This window comes from Onychomys torridus, chromosome 16, assembly GCF_903995425.1.
Source record: "Onychomys torridus chromosome 16, mOncTor1.1, whole genome shotgun sequence".
Classification (NCBI taxonomy): Eukaryota; Metazoa; Chordata; class Mammalia; order Rodentia; family Cricetidae; genus Onychomys; species Onychomys torridus.
In genome coordinates this window covers 67,525,329-67,546,675 of record NC_050458.1, presented here as the reverse complement: position 1 = coordinate 67,546,675, position 21,347 = coordinate 67,525,329, and the positions used below count along the sequence as shown (strand labels likewise).

The window sequence follows — 21,347 nt, the reverse complement described above, 5'->3', positions numbered from 1 at the left end:
GCCTCTCTAATACATGGTTTCAAAGGTGACTAAGCTTAAGGTCATCTGCAGCAAGTCCAGATATATAGATATAGATATATAGATATAGATACAGATACAGATATAGATATAGATAGATATATGTATTTTGTCTGCTTGTATGTCTGTGCTCCATATTTGTGCCTGCCACCCTTGGAAGCCAGAATAGGATATCAGAACCCCTGGAACTGGAGTTGCAGACAGTTGTTAGCTATTATGTTGGTGCTGGGAATTGAACCGCAGTCCTCTGGAAGGGCAGTCAATGCTCTTAATCCCTGAGTCATCTCTCCAGCCCCCTTGTGTTTGTTTGTTTGTTTGTTTGTTTGTTTGTTTTTTGAAACAGGATTTCTCTGTGTATCCCTGGCTGTCCAACAACTCTCTCTGTAGACTAGGTTGGCCTGGAATTCACAGAGATATGCCTGCCTCTGTCCCCCAAATGCTGGGATTAAAGACATGCACCACCAATGCCTGGCCCCCTTGTTTTTAATTTTAAAAATTATTTATTCTTATTTTATGTGTAGGGGTGTTTTGCCTGCATATATATATGTAGCAAGTGTGTGCCGTAGTTTACAGAGGTCAGAAGAGGGCATCAATACCCTGGAATTGTAGTTGCAGACAGTTGTTATCGATCGTGTGGGTTCCGGAAACAGAACCTGGGTCCTCTGGAAGAGTAGCCAGTGCTCTTAACCACTGAGGCACTTTCCAGGCCATATTTGAATTATTTATTTAGTTGTTTAGTGTGTGTGTGTGTGTGTGTGTGTGTGTGTGTGTGTGTGTGTGTTGGCATGGGTGCCACTGTTACATGTGAAGGTCGGAAGATGGCTTTCAGTGTTTTTCCTGTTGTCTCTGCTGTGCTGGCCGTACTGTGAGGGTTAGAGCAATTCTCCAGTGTCCGTCGACCATCGTGACATAGAAATGCTGAGATGCTCATAGTTAGCTGTATGTCATCACATCCACCTTTTCAAGTGGCTCCCAGGGATTGTGCTTGTGTTGTCAGGCTTGCTTGACAAGTGCCAGCCCTGTTTGTTTGTTTTGTTTGGTTTTATTGAGACAGGGTCTCCCATATCTAAAACGGATTCCCAAACTGGGTATGTTACCAGGGATGACCTTGAGCACTTGGTAATCCTGCCTCTGACTTCCAAGTTGATTCCAGGTATGGGCTACCATGCCCCAGTTTATGCAGAGCTGGGGCTCAAACCCAGCATTTTGTTTTGGTTTTGGTTTATTTTGGTATGTGTGTGTGGTATGTGCGTGTGTTGTTGAAACTAATATGCTCTTTTGAGTACCTCTTTAAGCTCTGGTGACCATTACTCAGGCCGATTTCTGAATCTTGGCTTCATCCTAAAGTAAGCCTTTTCGTCCTGGTCCACCTTAACAAACTATCCAAATCAAATATATCCTTCAGTGTCTATATTTATTCTTTGAAATATATGGAACATGCAGCGTAGCCCAGACACGTGCTTGTTAGCTGATGCTGCTTCCTGTTGCCATGTGCCTTCACTGAGCACATGAAAGCTCTGGATATTTATCCCCTGACTAACACCACTGCTCCTTACAACAACAGAATTTAAAACCACACACATGGTGTGCTGACTGCTAAAAAACGTGAACCCTGGTTCTACTATTTACTAGCTGGATTAACCCAGTGAGTTACTCAGCTGTCTGTGCCTCACTCTCATCATATGTAAAATGGGGATGATAACAGAGCCTACATTGCATGGCTGTTGAAACATGCTGTAAGCACCCCCAAATGTGGAAGTTGTTATTATTTTTAGCTCTTCTCAAGACTGAGATTTTTACAGGCTTTCGTTCTGATGGAAGACAAGAATTAACATTTGAGACTTGAGTCTTCATTCTTAGCTCACCCGGGACCTTGAGCCATCTCCCCATCCATCCGCTTGTGCTCTAACTCATAAATCCTGACTAATGACACAGACGTGTTGCTTTATGTTTGTGCAGCCCAGTGACTTAATGCTTGAAGATCTTCAGATGAAAGGCACCCAAGGACAATACCAAATATCCTCTTCAGTCTTAAAAGAAAAAAACACTACCGAAAACACGGGAAAGGCAGAGGTGCCAGAACCTACTGCAGCAGATGATTAAAACAGGCAGCTAGGAAGAGGACAACCATCCTTAGAATGTAGCTATTTGTGAGACAGGGTCTCCTGTGTAGCCCACAGAGGCATTGAAATCTCCAGGATCCCCTAGCCTCTTCAAGGATTACAAGTGGGCCACCACACCTCACTTAATCCTTTAAATTCAGAGACAAGAAGTTTGAACCCTTCAAGGGCTGGAGGCGGCCCACAGGGGTGAATCCCTAAGTGACTTGGGGCGTGGGAACAGTGTGAATCTTTCACCTATTCTAAATAAAAATCATAGCAACAACTTGTATTGTTACTCTAATTAACTTAAACCAATTAAAAAGGCTTGGGCAAACAGGCCTCTCTAAGTAGCTTGTTTGTGAGCCGTGACAGGTCCTGCGTTATGCCAAGCTCCCCTTTCAACCGCGTGTTTCTCATTCCACAGCTCTGGGCCACCACCTCAGGCAGTGCATCCTCTTCCCAGACCTAAAAGCCACTCTCGAGTGCGCACTGGTGTGTTATCAGACTCCTTGGCACAGAAATCCTCAAGCTGGAACAAAATAGGAAGCTGAGAGACTTTTTACAACATCTGTCAACCTTGAGGTCAGAGCAAGTTAAAAATAATCACTACCACCACTCTGAGTTCCCCATCCCCAACGTGGTGACCAGCCAGGGTGTAGTTTATAGCCTGGAACGGGCCTGACGGAGTTCTACAGTTTCATAGCCTTGACCCTACACGGTTCCTTAAGCAACTTTCTTCTTTTGTAAGTGGATATAACACTACGACCCATCTAGTAAGCAAAGCGAACAAGAAGGCTATGCTCGAGCGTTCTGCCCTGGAAACAGCGGGGCAGAACGCGTTAAAGCCGTCAACCCTCCCACTAAGCACGCTAACGAACCAGCAGCCACCACTAGATCAGCCCGCCCTTCCGGAGGAATCATGGGCCATGAAGTCCTTTGGTAGCCACACCCTCCTGGCTTGCCACGGAAGTGAGAACTACATCTCCCGGGATGCCACACTGGGTCCGCCCCCGCCTCCCGCCCTCTTCCCCGCCCCATCGCGCGCACTTTCCTGGGACTTGTAGTTCTGGAGGTAGAAGAAGTAGACGGTGTCGGGTCACAGAAGAACCACACGCCCCAGAAGCTCTCGCGCCACTCTTCCCCTCCCCTCCTGCAGTCGGGTGCTGTTTTTGTTGTTGGTGAAAGGTGAGGGGAACAGCTGATCCGCCTGCGGGGTAAGAAACTTGGCCTAAGTGAGGGTGGGCTTACGCAGGGGTGGTCAACCCGCTTCTCAGCCTGAGAAAGGCTGACCCGAGAGAACGGTAGAAGAGGGCGGCAGGAGAGTTTAGGTTTTAATACTTTACGCACTGGAGAAGGCAGCCCCACGTTTCGGGTGTTGTTGGTTTCGAGGGGGCCTTGCGGGGTGGCCCCCGCGTTGTCCTCACTTCCTTGAGAAGCCTTCTCTGTAAAGCTCGATCCGCTTATGGACGCTTGAAGGGACTGAAATGTTTGCTTAATCTTTCCCAGGCAGGTCTTTGCCCTCACAGACCTTCCCTCTCTCCCAAATCCAAAGAGCCAAAGGCCTTCACTGCGCTGAGGGGAAAAGTTCCAACTTGTGGAATGCCAAAACACTACAGTGCAGAGGACGGACACACACACAGTATTTGAACATCGGTGTCTGACCACATTATACTTTAGGTGTCCAGGACTTTCATCATGGAGAATGTTTGCAGCTGTTACAGATTTTTTTGTGTTGGGGGAGGGAGGGGTTCGGGGGTTCTCGATGCGTAGAGCTTTGTAGATAGTTCACACTGTCCCTACCCTCAGAAGAGTTGTATTTGAAGAAAACAGACTAGATGTAACTAGGGATTTTTCAGAAATGGAAATTTAAAAAAAAAAAAAAAAAAAGACATTGAAATAGGTTTAGTCCAGCTCTTTTCAAGGAAGAAATTGTCCCTTTTTGCATGGCTGTCCCTCCTTTCCATTTCCACAGAGTGTTTAATTTCCTTTAAAGTTTCTCTCCCACCGTCTCAGCCTGGTGTGGATTGTGATGTTGGGGGTGTGTATATGAGTAGTAATGGCTGATTGGACACCGCAGCTGCAGCTGACACAGGAAGCACATTTGCGGGCTGGAGAGAAGGGGGGCTGCCCCTCACAGCCCTGAGGAGTAATTTATTTTTATTTTTTAAGTTAACATAAGTTGAGTTTCATGATGACATTTTCGAACAAGTACATCACATGTTGTTCTTATTCATCTCTGAGTTCTACTCTTATTTTTTTTATTTCAGTGTGCGTGTGTGTGTGTGTGTGTGTGTGTGTGTGTGTGTAGGTGTGTGTGTGTAGGTGTGTGTGTGTGTGTGTGTGTGTGTGTGTGTGTGTGTGTAGGTGTGCAGAAGTGTGAGGACAGCTTGAGGAAGTCTGTCTTCTCCTGCCATGTGACCCCCAATGGCTGAACTCAAGTTGTCAGGTTTGGTGGCAGGCACCTTTACCCACCAGGCTATCCCAACCCCAATCTGCACCCCTGATTGTTGTTATTATCTATTCTTACCCACTCCATATTTCCCAGTTAACACTCCCTGACTAACTTCCCTTACCATTCCATCCTACCTGTGAGGCTTTTGCCACCAACCCAAGCATATGGCAGGACTTAGACACTTAGAATCGAGGCTGTGAGGAGCCAGGAGAGAACAGGGAGGGGATACCAGAGCTGAGTTAATATCCAATCAGATTGCTGGGTTTCTAGTTCTGCTCTGGGCAAGATGTGTGTTTGGGGGGGGGGGGTGTTCTTTGTTGAACGCTCTCCCTTTTCTCAACATGGAATGTACATTTCCCCTTCTCAGGGCCCCTTATTTACCCAGTTTCCAGCCTGTCCTCTGACTATGGGTGGGGCTTTCCTGGCTCCAGGCCCCCACATTCCATCTCCCCCACACCACCACCTTCCTGCTGATATCTCACTCCACCCTCGAACTGCCACCTCCAGAGTTTTTGACTTTCTGGAATAGAACTTGAGGGACAGGACCTGTCTTTCCTATTCTCTTCTCTAGAATTCAAGGGAAGCCCAAGCTGGAGTTGATCAGGTTAGACAACTCAAGGATGGGCGCCCTAAGAGCTGACGAGCTCGGATTAAGCTGTTGGTCCCTGAACCATATTCCAGCTCTGAAGACTCATCGTTATCAGAGATTAGTTTTTGTTTTGGGGTCTTACCTGGGTACAGAATGGTCAACAAGCTTAGGCATTTGTAAGGGAGACCTGCCTGGACTGAGGGGGCCCACACTTCAGCTGGATGTTGAATTCTGGAGCCAAAAGGTATAGGGGATTGGTGGGGAAAACCAAGACAATTTGGAATTCCCAAGGATGTTGAGAGATGAAAAGGAGGAATGACCGGGATGCTGAGACTTGGTCAGTGGGGAAGTAAAAAGGACTGGAAGTTATACAAGTGAGGGCCTGGAAGCCAGAGAGGGTGCAATATGACAGGGTGGGAAACAGACATGGAAGGCAAGACCTTTGCCCCAGAGACTAAGAGTGATGCCTTAGAGACTGGAAACAAGGTGTGTCCTGTGAAGTGATAGGGACTGTGGATGGGTGCACATGGGTCATGGGAGGGAAGCAGAGTGGAAAGACACAAGTCTGCCAACCCTTTCTTTCACAGGACAGCAGGCATCTTGAGGGCAGGATGGAAGAGTCATCCCTAAACCGGGCACCATCCCGGGGTGGAGTCAACTTCCTGAATGTAGCCCGGACCTACATCCCCAACACCAAGGTGGAATGTCACTACACTCTGCCTCCAGGCACCATGCCCAGTGCCAGTGACTGGATTGGAATTTTCAAGGTATTCCTAGACCTTCTTCTGGCGCAGGCTTATGGGACACAGGTTGGTTAGAATGTGAGTAATGAGTAGAGTAGGTCCTTAAGATTCTCAAGTTAGGGGCTGGAGAGATGGCTCAGCGGTTAAGAGCAACTAGCTGCTCTTCCAGAGGTCCTGAGTTCAATTCCCAGCAACCACATGGTGGCTCACAACCACCTGTAATGAGATCTGGTGCCCTCTTCTGGCCTGCAGGGACGCATGCAGGCAGAACATTTTATACATAATAAATAAGTAAATCTTAAAAAAAAAGAAAAAGGATTCTCAAATTGATGGGAGAAAGATGACACAAATGTCAGAGGCCACCTGTATAAACTTCATCTCTCCACCTTAGCCTTTCTGTCTCCTCTAGTGTAATGTCCTCCAACTTTATCTGAGTCCTAGCATCCTTGGTACCACTCATTCAGTCATGCTGACCCTTCTGTCACGAATGGATGGTGACTGTCACCATACGTTTTCTCTTTCAGGTGGAAGCTGCCTGTGTTCGGGACTATCACACATTTGTATGGTCTTCAGTGCCGCAAGAAAGTACAACTGATGGTTCCCCCACCCATGCTAGTGTCCAGTTCCAAGGTAAATAGAAGAATGGGAGACTGGGATGGAGGAGCCACAGAAGTGGCGCGTTGGAGGAAGGTGATGGGCTAACAGGCATCAAAAGCACAGAGGATAAGGAAATGTGAATGCAAATAACTCTTAATTGCCAGGCCTAATGGTACTCCAGTGTCATCCCAGCTACTGAGGATGCTGGGGCTGAAGGATATCTTGAACCCAGGATATCAGTGCTGACCTGGGCAACATGCCAAATAAAAATAAAATAAGAAGACCTTGTGTGTAGTTGGAGTTTTCCTGCCTGGCCCATGGTCAGGACAAATCTCTCTCACCTGCCAGGCCCACAGACGCTCAGAACCAACCAAGTAAACACACAGAAACTTAAATTATTTAGAAACTGTATGGCCATGGCAGGCTTCTTGTTATCTAGTTCTTCTATCTTAAATTAACCCATTTCTATTAATCTATATTTTGCCACATGGCTTGTGGCTTACCAGTGTCTTTACATGTTGCTTCTCATGGCAGCAGCTGGCAGTGTCTCCCCCCTTGCCTTCCACTTCCTAGAATTTTCTTCTCTCTTGTCCCGCCTATACTTCCTGCCTGGCCACTGGCCAAACAGCATTTTATTTATACAGAGTGATTTCCACAGCACTTGTGAGACTTTTTAGCACCAAGCACTTAAAGGATCCTAATAGAAGGATGGATTTAGAGGATGCTAACACCACTGTTTACCCCCAAAGAAAGAGAAACTCCCAGTGTGGAACAGGGAAGAGGCGTGGTAACATCAAGAGTGGCCACAGTCGTCTGAAAGACGCAGATTGAGAGCTGAGCTCTCTACTCTGCAAGCTGTTTGTCCCTGAGCAGGTGACTTAAAAGAGGGTCCCTGCTTGTAGGAACAATAGGAGGATTTAAAATGAGCTGGGAAACACTGGTACATCTTGTGTGCATTCAATAAGTGTCAGCTAGAGTCAGTGTGATGAGGAGGAGGGAATGAGTTTGAAAAAGGAAGGTGGCTAGGCAGGGAGGAGGAAGAAACATATCCCAAGGACCAGTCCCCAGGGAGTGGACAGTAGGCACCTTGGTAACACCTTTCCTCCCATAACAGGAAGAGGGACCTGCTAGCACTTAAGAGTCAGAGGTGATGCTGGGGTTCTGTGCCCTTTTTCCCACAGCCAGCTACCTGCCCAAACCAGGAGCCCAACTCTACCAGTTCCGCTATGTGAATCGCCAGGGCCGGGTGTGTGGGCAGAGCCCCCCATTCCAGTTCCGAGAGCCAAGGCCCATGGATGAGCTGGTGACCCTGGAGGAGGCTGACGGAGGCTCTGACATCCTGTTGGTTGTCCCTAAGGCCACTGTTCTTCAGGTAAGAAAAGAGCAGACTTGTCCTCAGCCAGGGATGCCAAGGACAGCTTTGCAGGGGCCCCTTCTTGCCTCACTTCCCTCCTCTGTCACCTCAGCTGAAGAGTTCACTGGGGGTTACCAAAGATCTGCCCTCTAGGAACTAAGCCTTCACATAGACACAGACACATAGGACAGTAAAGCAAGCCATCTTAGGCCAGTGTAACTCAGGGTTCCTAGAACTGAGCCAGGGAGACGCCACCTGCCCTCTACATCCTACAAGAGATCCACAGGATGGAGGAGGGAAACTGCCCCAAGGAACACGGGGAGGAAGGGAGACTGAGATCTACCTCTAGCACAGGTAAGGCATGGCTCTAAACTGTCCCATCCAGTATCAGAAGTGCCGACCACATGTGGCTCTTTGGCACATCAGGTGTGACTGATCTGATTTGAAGTGTAATCGCAGGTAAGATGACACACTAGATTTTGATCAGTTTGTATTTTAACATTTTTTATTTTTGTTTATCTGTATATTTGTGTGTGTGTGTGTGTATGCATGTATATGTATATATGTGGGTACATTCATGCCATAACACATGTGAAGGTCAGAGATCAACTTGTGGGAGTTGGTTCTCTCCTCCTCCAGGGGTTGAACTCAGGTTTCCAGACTTGGCAACAAGTACCTTTTTCTAATGAGCCATCTTGCTGGCCCAGCCATGGTACTCTTAACCACCGTTCCTCAATTACTTTTCCCAGCCCAGGTATGTGTACGTACATGTGGATGCCAGGGCCAGAACGGAGTGTCATAGAAGAGTCTGGAGCTGGTTATGGTGGTTGTGAGCCATCTGATGTAGCTGCTGGGAAGGAAACCTTGTCCTCTCCAAGAGTAGCAAGGGCTCTTGACTGCTGGGCTGTTTCTCTAGTCCTCATACCTTACTAAAGTGGATACTAGAACATTTAAACTTAAAAATGTGCCTCATATAACTATTTCCACTGGGCCAGATAGAGAAGAGTCTTAAGAGCAGAGGGGCAGATGTTAGGAAGAGAGCCTGAGGGAAGGTGAGGGGCAGGAACAGGTGGGAGGGAAGTTGCTCAGAAGGTGAAAGTTAGTAGCTCCTCAGTGATTTGAGCAAACCTCTGCTCTCTAGAACCAGAGTCTGGTAACTGCATGGGTCAACACAGTAGGAAGATGTTTATACCTAAGTGAGAAACGATACAAGCTGCTACTGGGTGTTCTGTTTCACATCAGTTATTCTCATTTAAACCTCACAAGTTCAGTAGTTTGGCTAGTAAAAACTGCATTGGAGGTTTACCCAAGTCTGTCTGACTCCATAGAGACAGGGGAAAGTTAAAGGAGCCCCCCTGTCACTGTGCCCTGTCAGAGGAAGGAGCCAGGCCTGGGCTGAAAGTTAAGAGAGAACCATGGCTGTGCCGCACTGACTTGGCTTCTCTACCGGGATGCATCTGGAATGGTGCCTCACAGATACACCCCCTTCTCCTCGTGCTCTTGTAGAACCAGCTGGATGAGAGCCAGCAGGAACGGAATGACCTGATGCAGCTGAAGCTGCAATTGGAGGATCAGGTGACAGAGCTGAGGAGCCGAGTGCAGGAGCTGGAAACAGCTCTGTCCACTGCCAGGCGGGAACATTCGGAGCTCACAGAACAATACAAGGTGGGAGTTGGGGCTGGTGGGGGATGGGGCCTAGACCCAGCAAAAAGGAGAAAGGAAAGATGTCAGCAGAGTTTTGGGGGGTTTTTGTTTTGTTTTGTTTTTTTGAGACAGGGTTTCTCTGTGTAGCTTTGCGCCTTTCCTGGAACTCACTTGGTAGCCCAGGCTGGCCTCAAACTCACAGAGATCTGCCTGACTCTTGCCTCCCGAGTGCTGGGATTAAAGGTGTACGCCACCACCGCCCAGCTGTCAGCAGAGTTTTAAGATGGTCCTTGAATCAAGGAAATAGACTTAAGGGTAAGGAGTAAGACTAAACTTTATATGATAAGAGGTGTTTCCCTAAGTTGTAATAAGACTCAGTTCTTTGGACCCAGGAATACTGACATAATGCCAGGTGACAGTAGCTCCATTCAGCTTCTTCAAGGAAGGTGGCAGGACAGAGGTGGGGGAATATGATGTTAAGCCTGAGCCTTGCCCTCACCCTCTGTCTTCCTTGGTGGGACTTTAATTCCAGGGCCTCTCTCGGTCCCATGGGGAGCTCACAGAAGAGAGAGACATCCTGAGCCAGCAGCAGGGAGAACATGTGGCCCGTATCCTGGAATTAGAGGATGACATCCAGACCATCAGTGACAAAGTGCTAAGGAAGGAGGTGGAGCTTGACAGGTATGGGGACCTCCCCAAGGCCTCTACTCCACTCCCCTGTTTCGGATGGGCATGCCTGCTATCTGTCCCACTGGTTTCTCTGGCCCTTCACAATCTCAGACAGGGAGTTCTAGTTACTGGGAGTTTCTTTCTGCCATCCCTCACCTACCTCTCCTAATGCTATTCTATGTTTCTCGTCTTTAGAAAGATCAGTTGTATTTATTGTATGGCAGAAGCTAAGCAGAATTAGAGATGGAATATTTACAAGAAGATATTGGATAGCACAGTCAATGCAAGATAAAAAGATTGATTTTAGACTTTACTACAGGGTGATGCATGTCCATAGTCCTGGCAACCGGGACAGTTGAGGCAAGAGCATCACTAGAGTCTAGCCTGGGAAACATAGCAAGACTTCATAGTGTAGTCATATAAATAAGTATGTATGTATATGCATTAAATAAATAAATTATATATTTAAAGCACAGGAAAAGAATTAGATTCCATCCTTGTTATTGGAAGTGTTCAGTGGTAAGAACACCTTTTGAGTGTGTGCAAGGTCCTAGCTTCAGTCCAGCACTATAGAAAAAAGAAATGTTGAAGCTCATGATCTGGGAATATGACAAAAGTTATAAATCACAGAATCTGTTTTTGCTTTTTGAAACAGGGTCACTGTGTAGCCCTGGATGTCCTGGAACCCACTATGTAGACCAGATTGGCCTTGAACTCACATAGATCTTCCTGCCTCTGCCTCCCAAAAGCTGAGACTAAAAGCATTGTCCCCCATGCCTAGCTAACTCAGTCTTAACACTGAGTGACGTAAGGTGTATAAGAGGAAGCCACTCTGGACAGCCCCTTTCAGTGTCAAACAGTTCTCACTTCTGTGTCTGTTGTATAGAGCCAAGCTCCACCTATTGGAGAGGCAGAGACAGGGAGATTACCAGTTAGACCAGCCTGGGCTACATAGTGACTTATAGACCTTCCTGAACTACATAGTGAGTTATAGACCAGCCTGGGCTACATAGTGACTCTTAGACCAGCCTGGGCTACATAGTGAGTTATAGACCAGCCTGGGCTACATAATGACTTATAGAACAGCCTGGGCTACATAGTGACTCTTAGACCAGCCTGGGCTACATAGTGACTTATAGACCAACATGGGCTACATAGTGACTTATAGACCAACATGGGCTACATAGTGACTTATAGATCAGCCTGGGCTACATAGTGAATTATGGGCTAGCCTGAGCTACATAATGAGTTATAGACCAGCCTGGGCTGTATAACAAGTAAGTCTTTGTTCTTAAAAAAAGAAAGAAAGAAAGAAAGAAAGAAAGAAAGAAAGAAAGAAAGAAAGAAAGAAATGAAAGAAAGAAATGAAAGAAAGAAAAGAAAAAAACAGTTATCACAGTTATGTCTATCAAATAGCATAAATACTGACCAACACCCATGCCTGTCTTTCAGATTCTTTACTATGTTCAATACTCCAATTCTTTTGTTCATCAAAGAATGTCATTAGGTTACTTTCATTCAGCATTGTTGGATTTTTTTTTTTTTTAAACAACAAAAATCTTTGTAAAGGAAAGAAGTTCTGCCCACGTCTCGGCAGTAAGTAAAGCTATCCATGAAGTTGCTTGATAATGTACTAGCCTTGCCCTAAGGCCAGTACAAGATGTCTACATTCTCGGAGACATCTAGACCAGGTTCCCACAGACGATGCCTCACATGCCTGACCTAGCCTACCACCTCTTCTTACATGATTTGGAAGCTGATGATGAGATCAAAGAAGATGAGTATTTTGTGATAGTGAAGATGATATGAAATTCAAATGTCAATGTTCATTCAGTAAGGTTTTATTGGGCCATGCACATCCCTGCACACACTGTAGCATCTCCCAAGGCTGCCCCATCTGATCTACAGCACAATGGTAATTGTCTATTGTCTTTGAAAGATTGGATTTTCATCTCTTAATGGAGTGGAAACAGGGAGCCATTGCTAGAACATCCTGTACAGTGACACATACAGAGGGAAGAAACCTGGCATGGTGGCGCACGCCTTTAGTCCCAGCACTCCTGAGGCAGAGGCAGATGGATCTCTCTGAGTTCAAAGCCAGCCTGATGTACATCGTTATTGCAAGCAGCCAGGGCTACACAGAGAAACCCTGTTTCAAAAAGTAAACAAAAATTAAAATAAAGGAAAGAAAAGCAGCTTATGATTATGCTGTAGAAAAGCCTGGGTCAGAGGTCTGAGTATTTCAGCCCAGCACCATTGTCCCATATTGACAGGGTTAGAGACACAGTGAAGGCCCTGACTCGGGAACATGAGAAGCTCCTGGGGCAGCTGAAGGAAGTCCAGGCAGACAAGGAGCGGAGCGAGGTAAGAGATAACAAGAGCTTGCTTTCTTTCTTAGTTATTCATCTAGTTTATTGAGTCCCTTCTGAATGCTGGTCACCCAGCATTCAGGGCGTAAATGTAAAGGACACCCTGTGCACTCTCTACTCCATAGTACAGTACCTGCCCAAATCACAAAGTGTCACAAGAAAAACTAATCTAGTATTACAGGGTTCCAGAGAGGTAGGTGAGAACACATCTCATTAGACTTTAGAAACACCTGTTCAGTGCACACTTACAGGGATGGCACCAGAGGATCCCTGCGACTTAGTGGCAGCCAGTCTAGCCAATAGGCAAGTATAGAACAATTAAGGAGACACTCAACATCAAGGTCAACCTCTGGTCTACATGGGTGCACACATGCACATGCATACATGCACACACATGTAAATACAAAGGCTATCGAAAGGGGAATATATGAGCTAGGCACGATGGTCTGCTTGTCATTGTGATCTAGCACTCAGGAGGCTGAGGCAGGAGGATTTTGAGTTTAAGGGCAGCCTAGGCTGAGACTGTCTAGGTAGAAAGAAAGGAAAAAGGAATTCAAACTTTGAACACCTTGAGTCACAGACAAGTAGGTGGTAATGATAACAGTTTTTAAACTGTCAACCTTATAGTCCTAGTTTACTCTTCAATTTGATAGAAATACATAAGAAATTTTATTCTGAAGATTACATAAAAGTGAATTAACCCAAAAGCACACATCAATGGATCAGTGCTCTCCAGTGTGCTGTGCTGACTTACGTTTTGATGTGCTTCTAAAAACAGTTTTTAATAATTTAGAACAAGGTTAGAGCAAAGATTGTAGTTCAGTGTTGAACAAGGCAAAAAAAAAAATGTGATAAATTCAAATAAAATATTTGCAGAACCTTCAGGGACTTTCTCGGAGCCCTGGGCTTCTCTAGAAAACTGCTCAGCAGTGAAAAATGGAATTTGAGCTGGGTGTGGTGGTATTGTAATTCCAGCCCTGGAGAGGCTTAGGCCAAAGGATTGCAACAAGCTTGAGGCAGCCTGGGCTACATAGGAAGACCTTGTCTTAAAAATATAAAACAAAGCTGGGCAGTGGTGGCACACACCTTTAATCCCAGCTCTCGGGAGGCAGAGCTGTAACATGAATCTTAAAGGTACTTACTAATAAAAACAAACCTGAGGATAGGTAATGGGGTGAATGCTGGAAGATCAGAGAAACAAAACAAGACACAGCTTCCTCGCCTCGCCAGTTCCTCAGGCGATCCTGTTTGCTCAGACTGGAAGCCTCTCAGCTGAACTGCTGCTCAAAAGCCTAAAAGCTTATCCAAGCTATAGTTCCTCATCCTCATGCTTTAAATACCTTTCTTCCTCCTGCCCTCACTTCCTGGGATTAACGGCATGAGTCACCCTGCTTGGCTGTTTCCAGTGTGGCCTTGAACTCACAGAGATCCAGGCAGATCTCTGCCTCTGGAATGCTAGGATTAAAGGCGTGTGCTACCACTGCCTAACCTCTATGTTTAATATTGTGGCTGTTCTGTTCTCTGACCCCAGATAAGTTTATTAGAGTGCACAATTTTTGGGGGGGAACACAATACCACCACACAGAGCCAGGCGGATCTCTGAGTTAGAGGACAGCCTGGTCTACAGAGCACCAAAACTACACAGAGAAACCTTGTCTCAAAAAAAAAAAAAAGAAAGAAAGAAAGAAAGAATTATACTGAGAAGCACTGATTGCCTACTAGAAAAATAACTAGTTACAGCACCATCCAGTCATCCCACAGGAACAGCCACGCCTGAGCTAATGTGGTTATGGCAGTAGTAGACAAGAGAAGATGCCTGTGGCCAGGATGGATACAGTGGAAAATCTATTGCTTCCTTCTGTGAACTGCTGGGGAGAGAAGAGAACAAAGCACAGCATCAAGTGTCAACTAGATGTGTTGAGACGTGCTCTGTACAGCAGACAGAAGGGACAGAGGTCCCAGGAAAGGCTAGGCATAGCAGCACGCACCTGTAATCGCAGCATGCAGGTGACGGCAGAAGCAGGAGGAGGATTGTGCATTCAGGGCCAATTTGCACTGGCCACAAAGTATGAGTCTTAGTGCAAGGAGAGGGAACAGAGAGACAGAGCCTCAGGGAAGGGAGAGGAGGGGGAAGGGAAAGGTCTGTGGTAAGAGGTGCAATATTCTGAGCTTTGGAGGCCATTCAGACTGTTTTGATTTAAAGGAAAAGTAGAAAATCAGTGTGGAATGTGCGATGCCTCTATGTAAGACCCCAGGCTGTGATACTCTAGACACTTCATTCAGGAGCTGGAAACTAGAGGTTGAAGATTGAGACCCTTTGAACTGAGGACCCGAGAGCTGGCAAGAGCTGAATGCTTCCACTTGTGTTGAATCTCAGAAACGGACCTTGCCTTCTCTCATCACAGGGGCAGGAAGGCAACCTGCCCCTGATGCGCCAGCACTCATCCCCCGGTCCTCACCTGCTTTCCACTTCCATCAGGTGAAGTTTCAGATGGTCCAAGAGGAGAACTGCCGCTTAACGGTAGAGCTGCAGGAGGCCAAAGGCCGGCAAGAAGAGCAAGGTGCTCAGGTCCAGAGACTGAAGGACAAGGTGGTCCACATGAGGGACGCCCTGACCCAAACCCAGCAGAAAGTGGTGAGTGAAGGCCTGTAGTTGATAGGAAGCCATGAGAGTTCCAAAGTAGTCTAGACACGCTTGGGTGTGCAGAGGGAAGAGGCAGAGATGGGTAAAGGAAACCATCCAACCCTGGGTCCTGATGAGGGTATTTCACAGGGAGTTGTCCCGAGGGGTCTGATCTCTGTCCTTTTTCTCTGGAGGCCGAGCTGGAGCCTCTGAAAGAGCAGCTTCGAGGGGTCCAGGAACTTGCAGCCTCAAGCCAACAGAAAGCCACCCTTCTTGGGGAGGAGTTGGCCAGCGCAGCAGGAGCCAGGGACCGCACCATCGCGGAGCTCCACCGCAGCCGGCTGGAAGTGGCTGAAGTCAGTGGCCGACTAGCTGAGCTTAGCCTGCACATGAAGGAGGAGAAGTCCCAATGGAGCAAGGAGCGTGCAGGACTGCTGCAAAATATGGAGGTAGAGGGTGACCCTTCCCTACCTCAGGGACCCTGACCTGCAGTTGGGTGCTCTGGGAGGAGGGAAGAGGGCGTGAGGTCCTTGGAAATCTTGAGGAGAGGGACTCTTTGCTCTCCTGGCATGAGCCAGCCCTAATGGAGAATCCTAGTACTGATCACCAAAATACCTTCCCTAGGAACTGTCCTTGGTGTAGGAACATTCACTGTCATGGGCACCAGGCCCTGCCATAGTGCCCGTTCCTGCAGCAAGAACCTTGCTGCCATGTCTTATCCTGCTTTCTGTGGAGATCAGATGTGAGGAAATTGCTCAGGAACAGTTTAGTCCCCCAGACATATAAGAAAAGGACCCAGTGAGGACAAAACTATTTCCCTGGTACCCCTTGCCACTTACCTCCCCTCTCCCATCTTCCTTTGTACTACCTCTAGGCTGAGAAGGACAAAATCCTGAAGCTGAGTGCAGAGATCCTGCGGCTGGAGAAGACAGTACAGGAGGAAAGGAGCCAGAGCCACATATTCAAGACTGAGCTGGCCCGAGAAAAGGATTCCAGCCTGGTGAGGTGCCCTAGCACCTTGGGTGCAGACCTCTGTCCTGATGCACGAGTGCCCCTTTCTCTGTCTCCTGGTTCTGAAGTACTATGGAATAGCTTGTACACCTCCCAGCTCTCTTGGTTTGAATGTGCACATTCCCTTTCTGCTCAGAGTGCACGTCTGGGCTGGGAGGAATAACATGGGGGAGTTCTAGGGTGGCTTCTGGTGTTACCAAAGCCTCTTCACCCAGCCTAAGACAGTTACCTGGGGCCACATTCTAGAGGTAGAGTCTAGGACTTTGGCCTGAGCCCTGGGAGCCAAGATGAGGGGCCTTGTGGAAGAAGCACTTTGTGTGTGGAGCAAGAGAGGACCAGGCTCTTGGTGGCATGACCTTTCCCTTAGGTGCAGTTGTCAGAGAGCAAGCGAGAGCTGACAGAGCTGCGCTCAGGTCTCCGCGTGCTTCAGAAGGAGAAGGAGCAGCTGCAGGCGGAGAAGCAGGTGAGACTCGCCAAAGCCAAGGGCTTGAGGACTCAAACTTGTGTATCATCTCGGTAATCTCTTGGCTCAGAAACTGGAATTTCTCTGAGGATACAAAGGCGGAAAAGGGCCCTGACTCCTCTCAGGAACTAACTGTGTGCAGGGAGGAACACCAGAGGGATTGAGAAGCAGGGTAGAGGAGAGCTCCCAATTAAGGGGATCTGCCTTGTGCCCTCCACCCCACGGTGGAAGCCCAGGAGGCCAGCGGTCTTGGCCTCTTGCAGGCTTCAGCACCTGCCTTTTTCTTCCTAACTCTAGGAGTTGCTAGAGTACATGAGGAAGCTGGAGGCCCGTCTGGAGAAAGTGGCAGATGAAAAGTGGAACGAAGAAGCTGCCACAGAGGATGAGGAGGCCACTGCTGGGCTAAGTCTGTCCCCAATCTTGTGACACCTCTTCCCCTTGCCCCCTCGTTGGGAGAAGCTCCCATGTGATACCCTTTGAAGCAGCTGAGCATCCCCTCCCCGGGCCCTCTGCAGTTGAGCTGCCTCCCTCCTCAGGTTCCCATGGCTGACCTTGCTTCTCTCTGCCTTCCCTTCCATAGGCTGCCCTGCAGCTCTGACAGACTCAGAGGATGAGTCCCCAGAGGACATGAGGCTCCCATCCTATAGCTTGTGTGAGCATGGAAACACAGGCTCCTCTCCTCCTGGGCTCCGGGAGGCATCTTCCCTTGTTGTCATCAACCAACCAGCACCCATTGCTCCCCACCTCTCAGGGCCAGGGGAGGACAGCAGCTCTGACTCAGTGAGTAGTGAAAGCCCACATACAAAGTAGTAAGCAGGCAGTAGTGTCACACATGAGCCAGGGCAGAAAGCCTGCACCATACAGCAGCACTCTTACTCTGGGCTAGAGGAGACAGGCCTGGCCTTTCTTCAAGATTACTAACAGGGCTCTAGGTGGTTCAAGCCTTTAGACCCAGCACTCAGAGAGAGTTCAAGGCCAGGCTGGGCTATATAGCTCCAGGCCAGCCGAGACTACATAGTGAAACCTTGTCTTAAAAAAAGACTACTCACAGAATCACCCCAAACCCAGGCCTGCTCAATAGCCTCGATGCTTCCAGACCCTTCCCTCTCCCTCCCCGACCCGCCCTGGTAAAACCCTATTCCAGCCTCACTCTTCCTACCACCCCTCTGTCCGACACCAGCCATGGCTTCTCTGCCCTTGCCTTCCCCAGAGTATTACTTCCCCACCTCAGAACACCACCCCAATCCAGCCCTGTCTCTTTGGTGCCAGGAGGCTGAAGATGAGAAGTCAGTCCTGATGGCAGCTGTGCAGAGTGGGGGTGAGGAGGCCAGTCTTCTGCTTCCCGAACTCGGCAGTGCCTTCTATGACATGGCCAGGTGAGGGCAGCACCAAAGAGGGGAGGAGTCTGTGTGAGTGAGCAGCCACCAGGCCCTGCCCCCAAGACCCTTCTTGTGTGGTTGACAGAAATGTCAGCTACTTCCACAGGCCCCGGGTGGCTTCGTGCTCTCTCTCGCGCTCTCTCCCTGCCTTTGACTGGCTTCTGTGTTGTTCTAGCATCGTCTTCCCTGGGGCCCAAATTGTCCTGCTTCCCCTCTCTCCTGCCCCTCCCCCTCCCCAAACACCAGGTAGGTACCTAGGTCTTCAGGGAGGAAGAAGGTGACCAAGGCCTGAGAGATGGAGACCGTGAAGACCACCATCCAGCATGTGTCTGGCTGTGCCTGAGATGTTCTTCATCTCTGACTTCCTGGGAGACTCTGGGAGTGGGACCTGGGGGGGAGGAGTCAGGTATCAGGTGGTGCCTTCTGCCTGGCTCTCCAGTCCTAGGCAGGCAGGCAGGGCCTTAGGGAAAAGGGCATTCTCACCTGGCCCCAGCAATGCCTGGAGTGAGTAGGGCTTGGGGCAGAAAGGACCAGTGCTATCCTCTCTCTCTCTGCTGGAGCAGGAAGATGAAGAACGGTGTCAGACTCATTTTCAGCCTCATTAGGCAGCAGACAGAGATGGAGGGAGGAGAGCAGGAGGTTGGGGGATGGGTTCTGTACTACAGACACCAGCAGGGACTCATGAAGAGAGGACATGGCATCTGAAGAACTAAGGCATCCAGTATTGTGAGCAGAAAAATGCATAGGAGAGGCTTGAACAGAGAATGACCAGGATGGTGTATTAGGAACAAGAAACACATGGGTCTTGTTCCCTGAGGCGCCCAGGTCAAAAAGGCAACAGAAGTTGTGGTGCCTGCCTGAAATCTCAGCCCTTTGCGAGGGGGGGGGGGCAGGGGCAGGGAATCAGGAATTTAGGGGTCACCCTCTGCTACACAACAAGTTTGAGACTCTATCTCAAAGAAAAATAAAAGGCACCAGAGCACCCTGACCCTCTCAATTTTTCCTCATCTCTCTTTAGTGGCTTTACAGTGGGTTCCCTGTCAGAGGCCAGCACTGGGGTCTCAGCCACCCCTCCATGGAAGGAATGTCCTATCTGTAAGGAGCGCTTCCCTGCTGAGAGTGTCAAGGATGCTCTGGAGGACCACATGGATGGACATTTCTTTTTCAGCACCCAGGACCCTTTCACCTTTGAGTGATCTCACACCTCCCTAGTGTGTACACATGCACACATGCACACGCACACACATGCACACGCACACACATGCACACGCATACGCACACGAGTTTGGGCTCATGCCTACTTTCTATCACACTGGGCTCTGTAATATTCTGTTCCTTCAAACCATGCCTGCATCCCGCTTTCATCCCAAGCTTTATAACTCCATCCTCCATCCTGACTCCTCTGTCCCAGGCAGGGATCTGTCTTGGAAGCAGTGGCTGAGTTTACTCTCTGAAAACAGTTTGGAGGAACCAAGATGAAGGGGGTTTTCCCCTGTGGGGACAGAATTATCCACTGCTAGCCCAAGTATACAGCTACACACACACACACACACACACACACACACACACACACACACACACACAAAACACTCCCTTCTGATGCCCCAAAGCCAACTCCTGGGGCACCCTGCTCTCCCTTATTCAGAGTTTGTTTGTTTACTCGAGTTTTGTCTGGGGCCTGCATGGAGGTAGCAGCATGGGTTCATGACCTCGTGGGGTCTTTTCAGTTCTTGGCTTCACTGATTCTGTCACCTGTTGCTTTTCCCACCTGCCCTGGCCTTTCCCATATCCTTAGGTCCTAAGTTTGGAAGTTTCTTTTGTATTTTTAAGGATTCCTGTACTGTCTCATGCCACCCCACACCCAAATCTTCAAATGGAAAAGATAATGTATTTGTGCCTTTCATGAGGGATGGGGGGACAAGGGTTCCCAGGTGTCCCCATTTCCCAGCCCCTCACCCTCCCCAGACCCCCTACAGCAATAAGAGCTCCCCCTCTCCCTTAAACTGCCCTCTTATCTGTAGTTTGGACAAATATATTTATATGATACGTGTAACTGTTGTCATGAAGTGTGTTCTTATAGGGGCATTACTACAAAAAAGAGGGGCCTCAAGTTCCTTGACACTGGGGTGAGGCAGGGGAGTGACAGGAACATTCTTACTGGGTCTCAGGCGTGCTAGCCACCTGAGGCCACAGGAGAAGAAAAGAATCTCTATCTCAGTGGGTCTGGCCTAGAGCACACTTTTAAGGAGAGAGCAAACTGATCGATGTGGGGATGGGAGAGGACATTCAGGAAAGAGGCCAGGTTTCTGCTGCTCATGCCTGCACCCTCTGTAGTCACCCTTGCTATACCCTGGGCCAACTCCCATCAAGTACACACCTTTGAGTTCTGCCTAGTGAGGTGCACCCTAAGCTCCTACTTCTGCAAAGTGTCAGGATTTTATCATCCCTTCCCACCTTGTGTTGCATCTTCACGTTACCCATGCACTCTGTACAATCACAGCAATACATCTCCCCCAGCCAGCTGTCTGGGTGACAAACACCCACAGCATCATAAAGCACATAGTAAGGACCTATATGCTCACCAAGGCTCTGTGTGCCTTGCCAGACGTGTACCTACATCTCCCTCGCACTGTGCCCAAAGCACCCTTCTCAGCACCTTCCATTCTCTTCAGGTTCACTCATTGGACCACCCCCACAATCCCTGTCTTCATCCACCCCCTTCTGCAGCACCTGGATGACATCTTACATCCTTCCTTCTTCCTTCACGGCTCCTGTCTCCTAGCAACCCCGTCTCATTCCCTGAATCTTTTCCAAGGAAATTGGAGATAATGGATCTCTCTCCTTTCTCCATCTCAACCTCTCTTTATTGATCCTCCTTTAATGAAAGTTAATTATAACAATGATTTAATTAATAGAATCCCTCTCTTCCTTTATTGCTTCCCGTATTAAGACTATTAATAAATACGAGCAGGGCTGACAGAGGCATCCATCACCCGCTCGGGATTCCCCCCATCCCTCCTTTTCCCCTCCCCTCCTCCCCTCCCTCTCTTGGCCTATAAACTTGCCGGGGTAGTGGGGGTTAATCAGAGAGGAATTATGAGCCAACATCCCCAGCAGGAGGTGCATTTAATGAAATCACTTGTGATTTATGTCTGGGGGAGGTTGGGAGGGAAGAATCTGGACCTACACATTCTGGCTTCCAAGAGGTTGGTCCCTTAGCGCAAAAGGAGAAGGGAGACAGGAAACGGATGCAGACCCAGGCTACTGCTCCCTGCCAACCCTCCACCGCACACAAAAGCCACATGGCTAACCAAGTCATTGACACGTACTACCT

The 21,347-nt window shown here is 48.5% G+C and overlaps 1 protein-coding gene across 3 annotated transcripts; it reads left to right on the top strand.

The window, feature by feature from the left end:
• Nucleotides 1-3,252: 3,252 nt before the first annotated feature.
• Nucleotides 3,253-20,066, top strand: Calcoco1 (calcium binding and coiled-coil domain 1). Of its 3 annotated transcripts, none has more exons than XM_036208427.1 (15): nucleotides 3,253-3,334; nucleotides 5,749-5,928; nucleotides 6,429-6,534; nucleotides 7,683-7,873; nucleotides 9,362-9,520; nucleotides 10,032-10,180; nucleotides 12,442-12,532; nucleotides 15,017-15,172; nucleotides 15,355-15,609; nucleotides 16,035-16,160; nucleotides 16,545-16,634; nucleotides 16,932-17,040; nucleotides 17,215-17,414; nucleotides 17,904-18,010; nucleotides 19,032-20,066. In XM_036208427.1, the coding sequence occupies exons 2-15, from the start codon at nucleotides 5,773-5,775 to the stop codon at nucleotides 19,207-19,209; spliced, it is 2,073 nt and encodes a 690-aa protein (XP_036064320.1). In that variant the 5' UTR covers nucleotides 3,253-3,334; nucleotides 5,749-5,772; the 3' UTR covers nucleotides 19,210-20,066. The 3 variants fall into 3 exon arrangements, with proteins under 3 accessions (XP_036064320.1, XP_036064319.1, XP_036064321.1); XM_036208426.1 differs by having other exon boundaries at nucleotides 16,539-16,634; XM_036208428.1 differs by lacking the exon at nucleotides 19,032-20,066 and adding an exon at nucleotides 18,260-19,025 and having other exon boundaries at nucleotides 16,539-16,634.
• The last annotated feature ends 1,281 nt before the right edge of the window (nucleotides 20,067-21,347 follow it).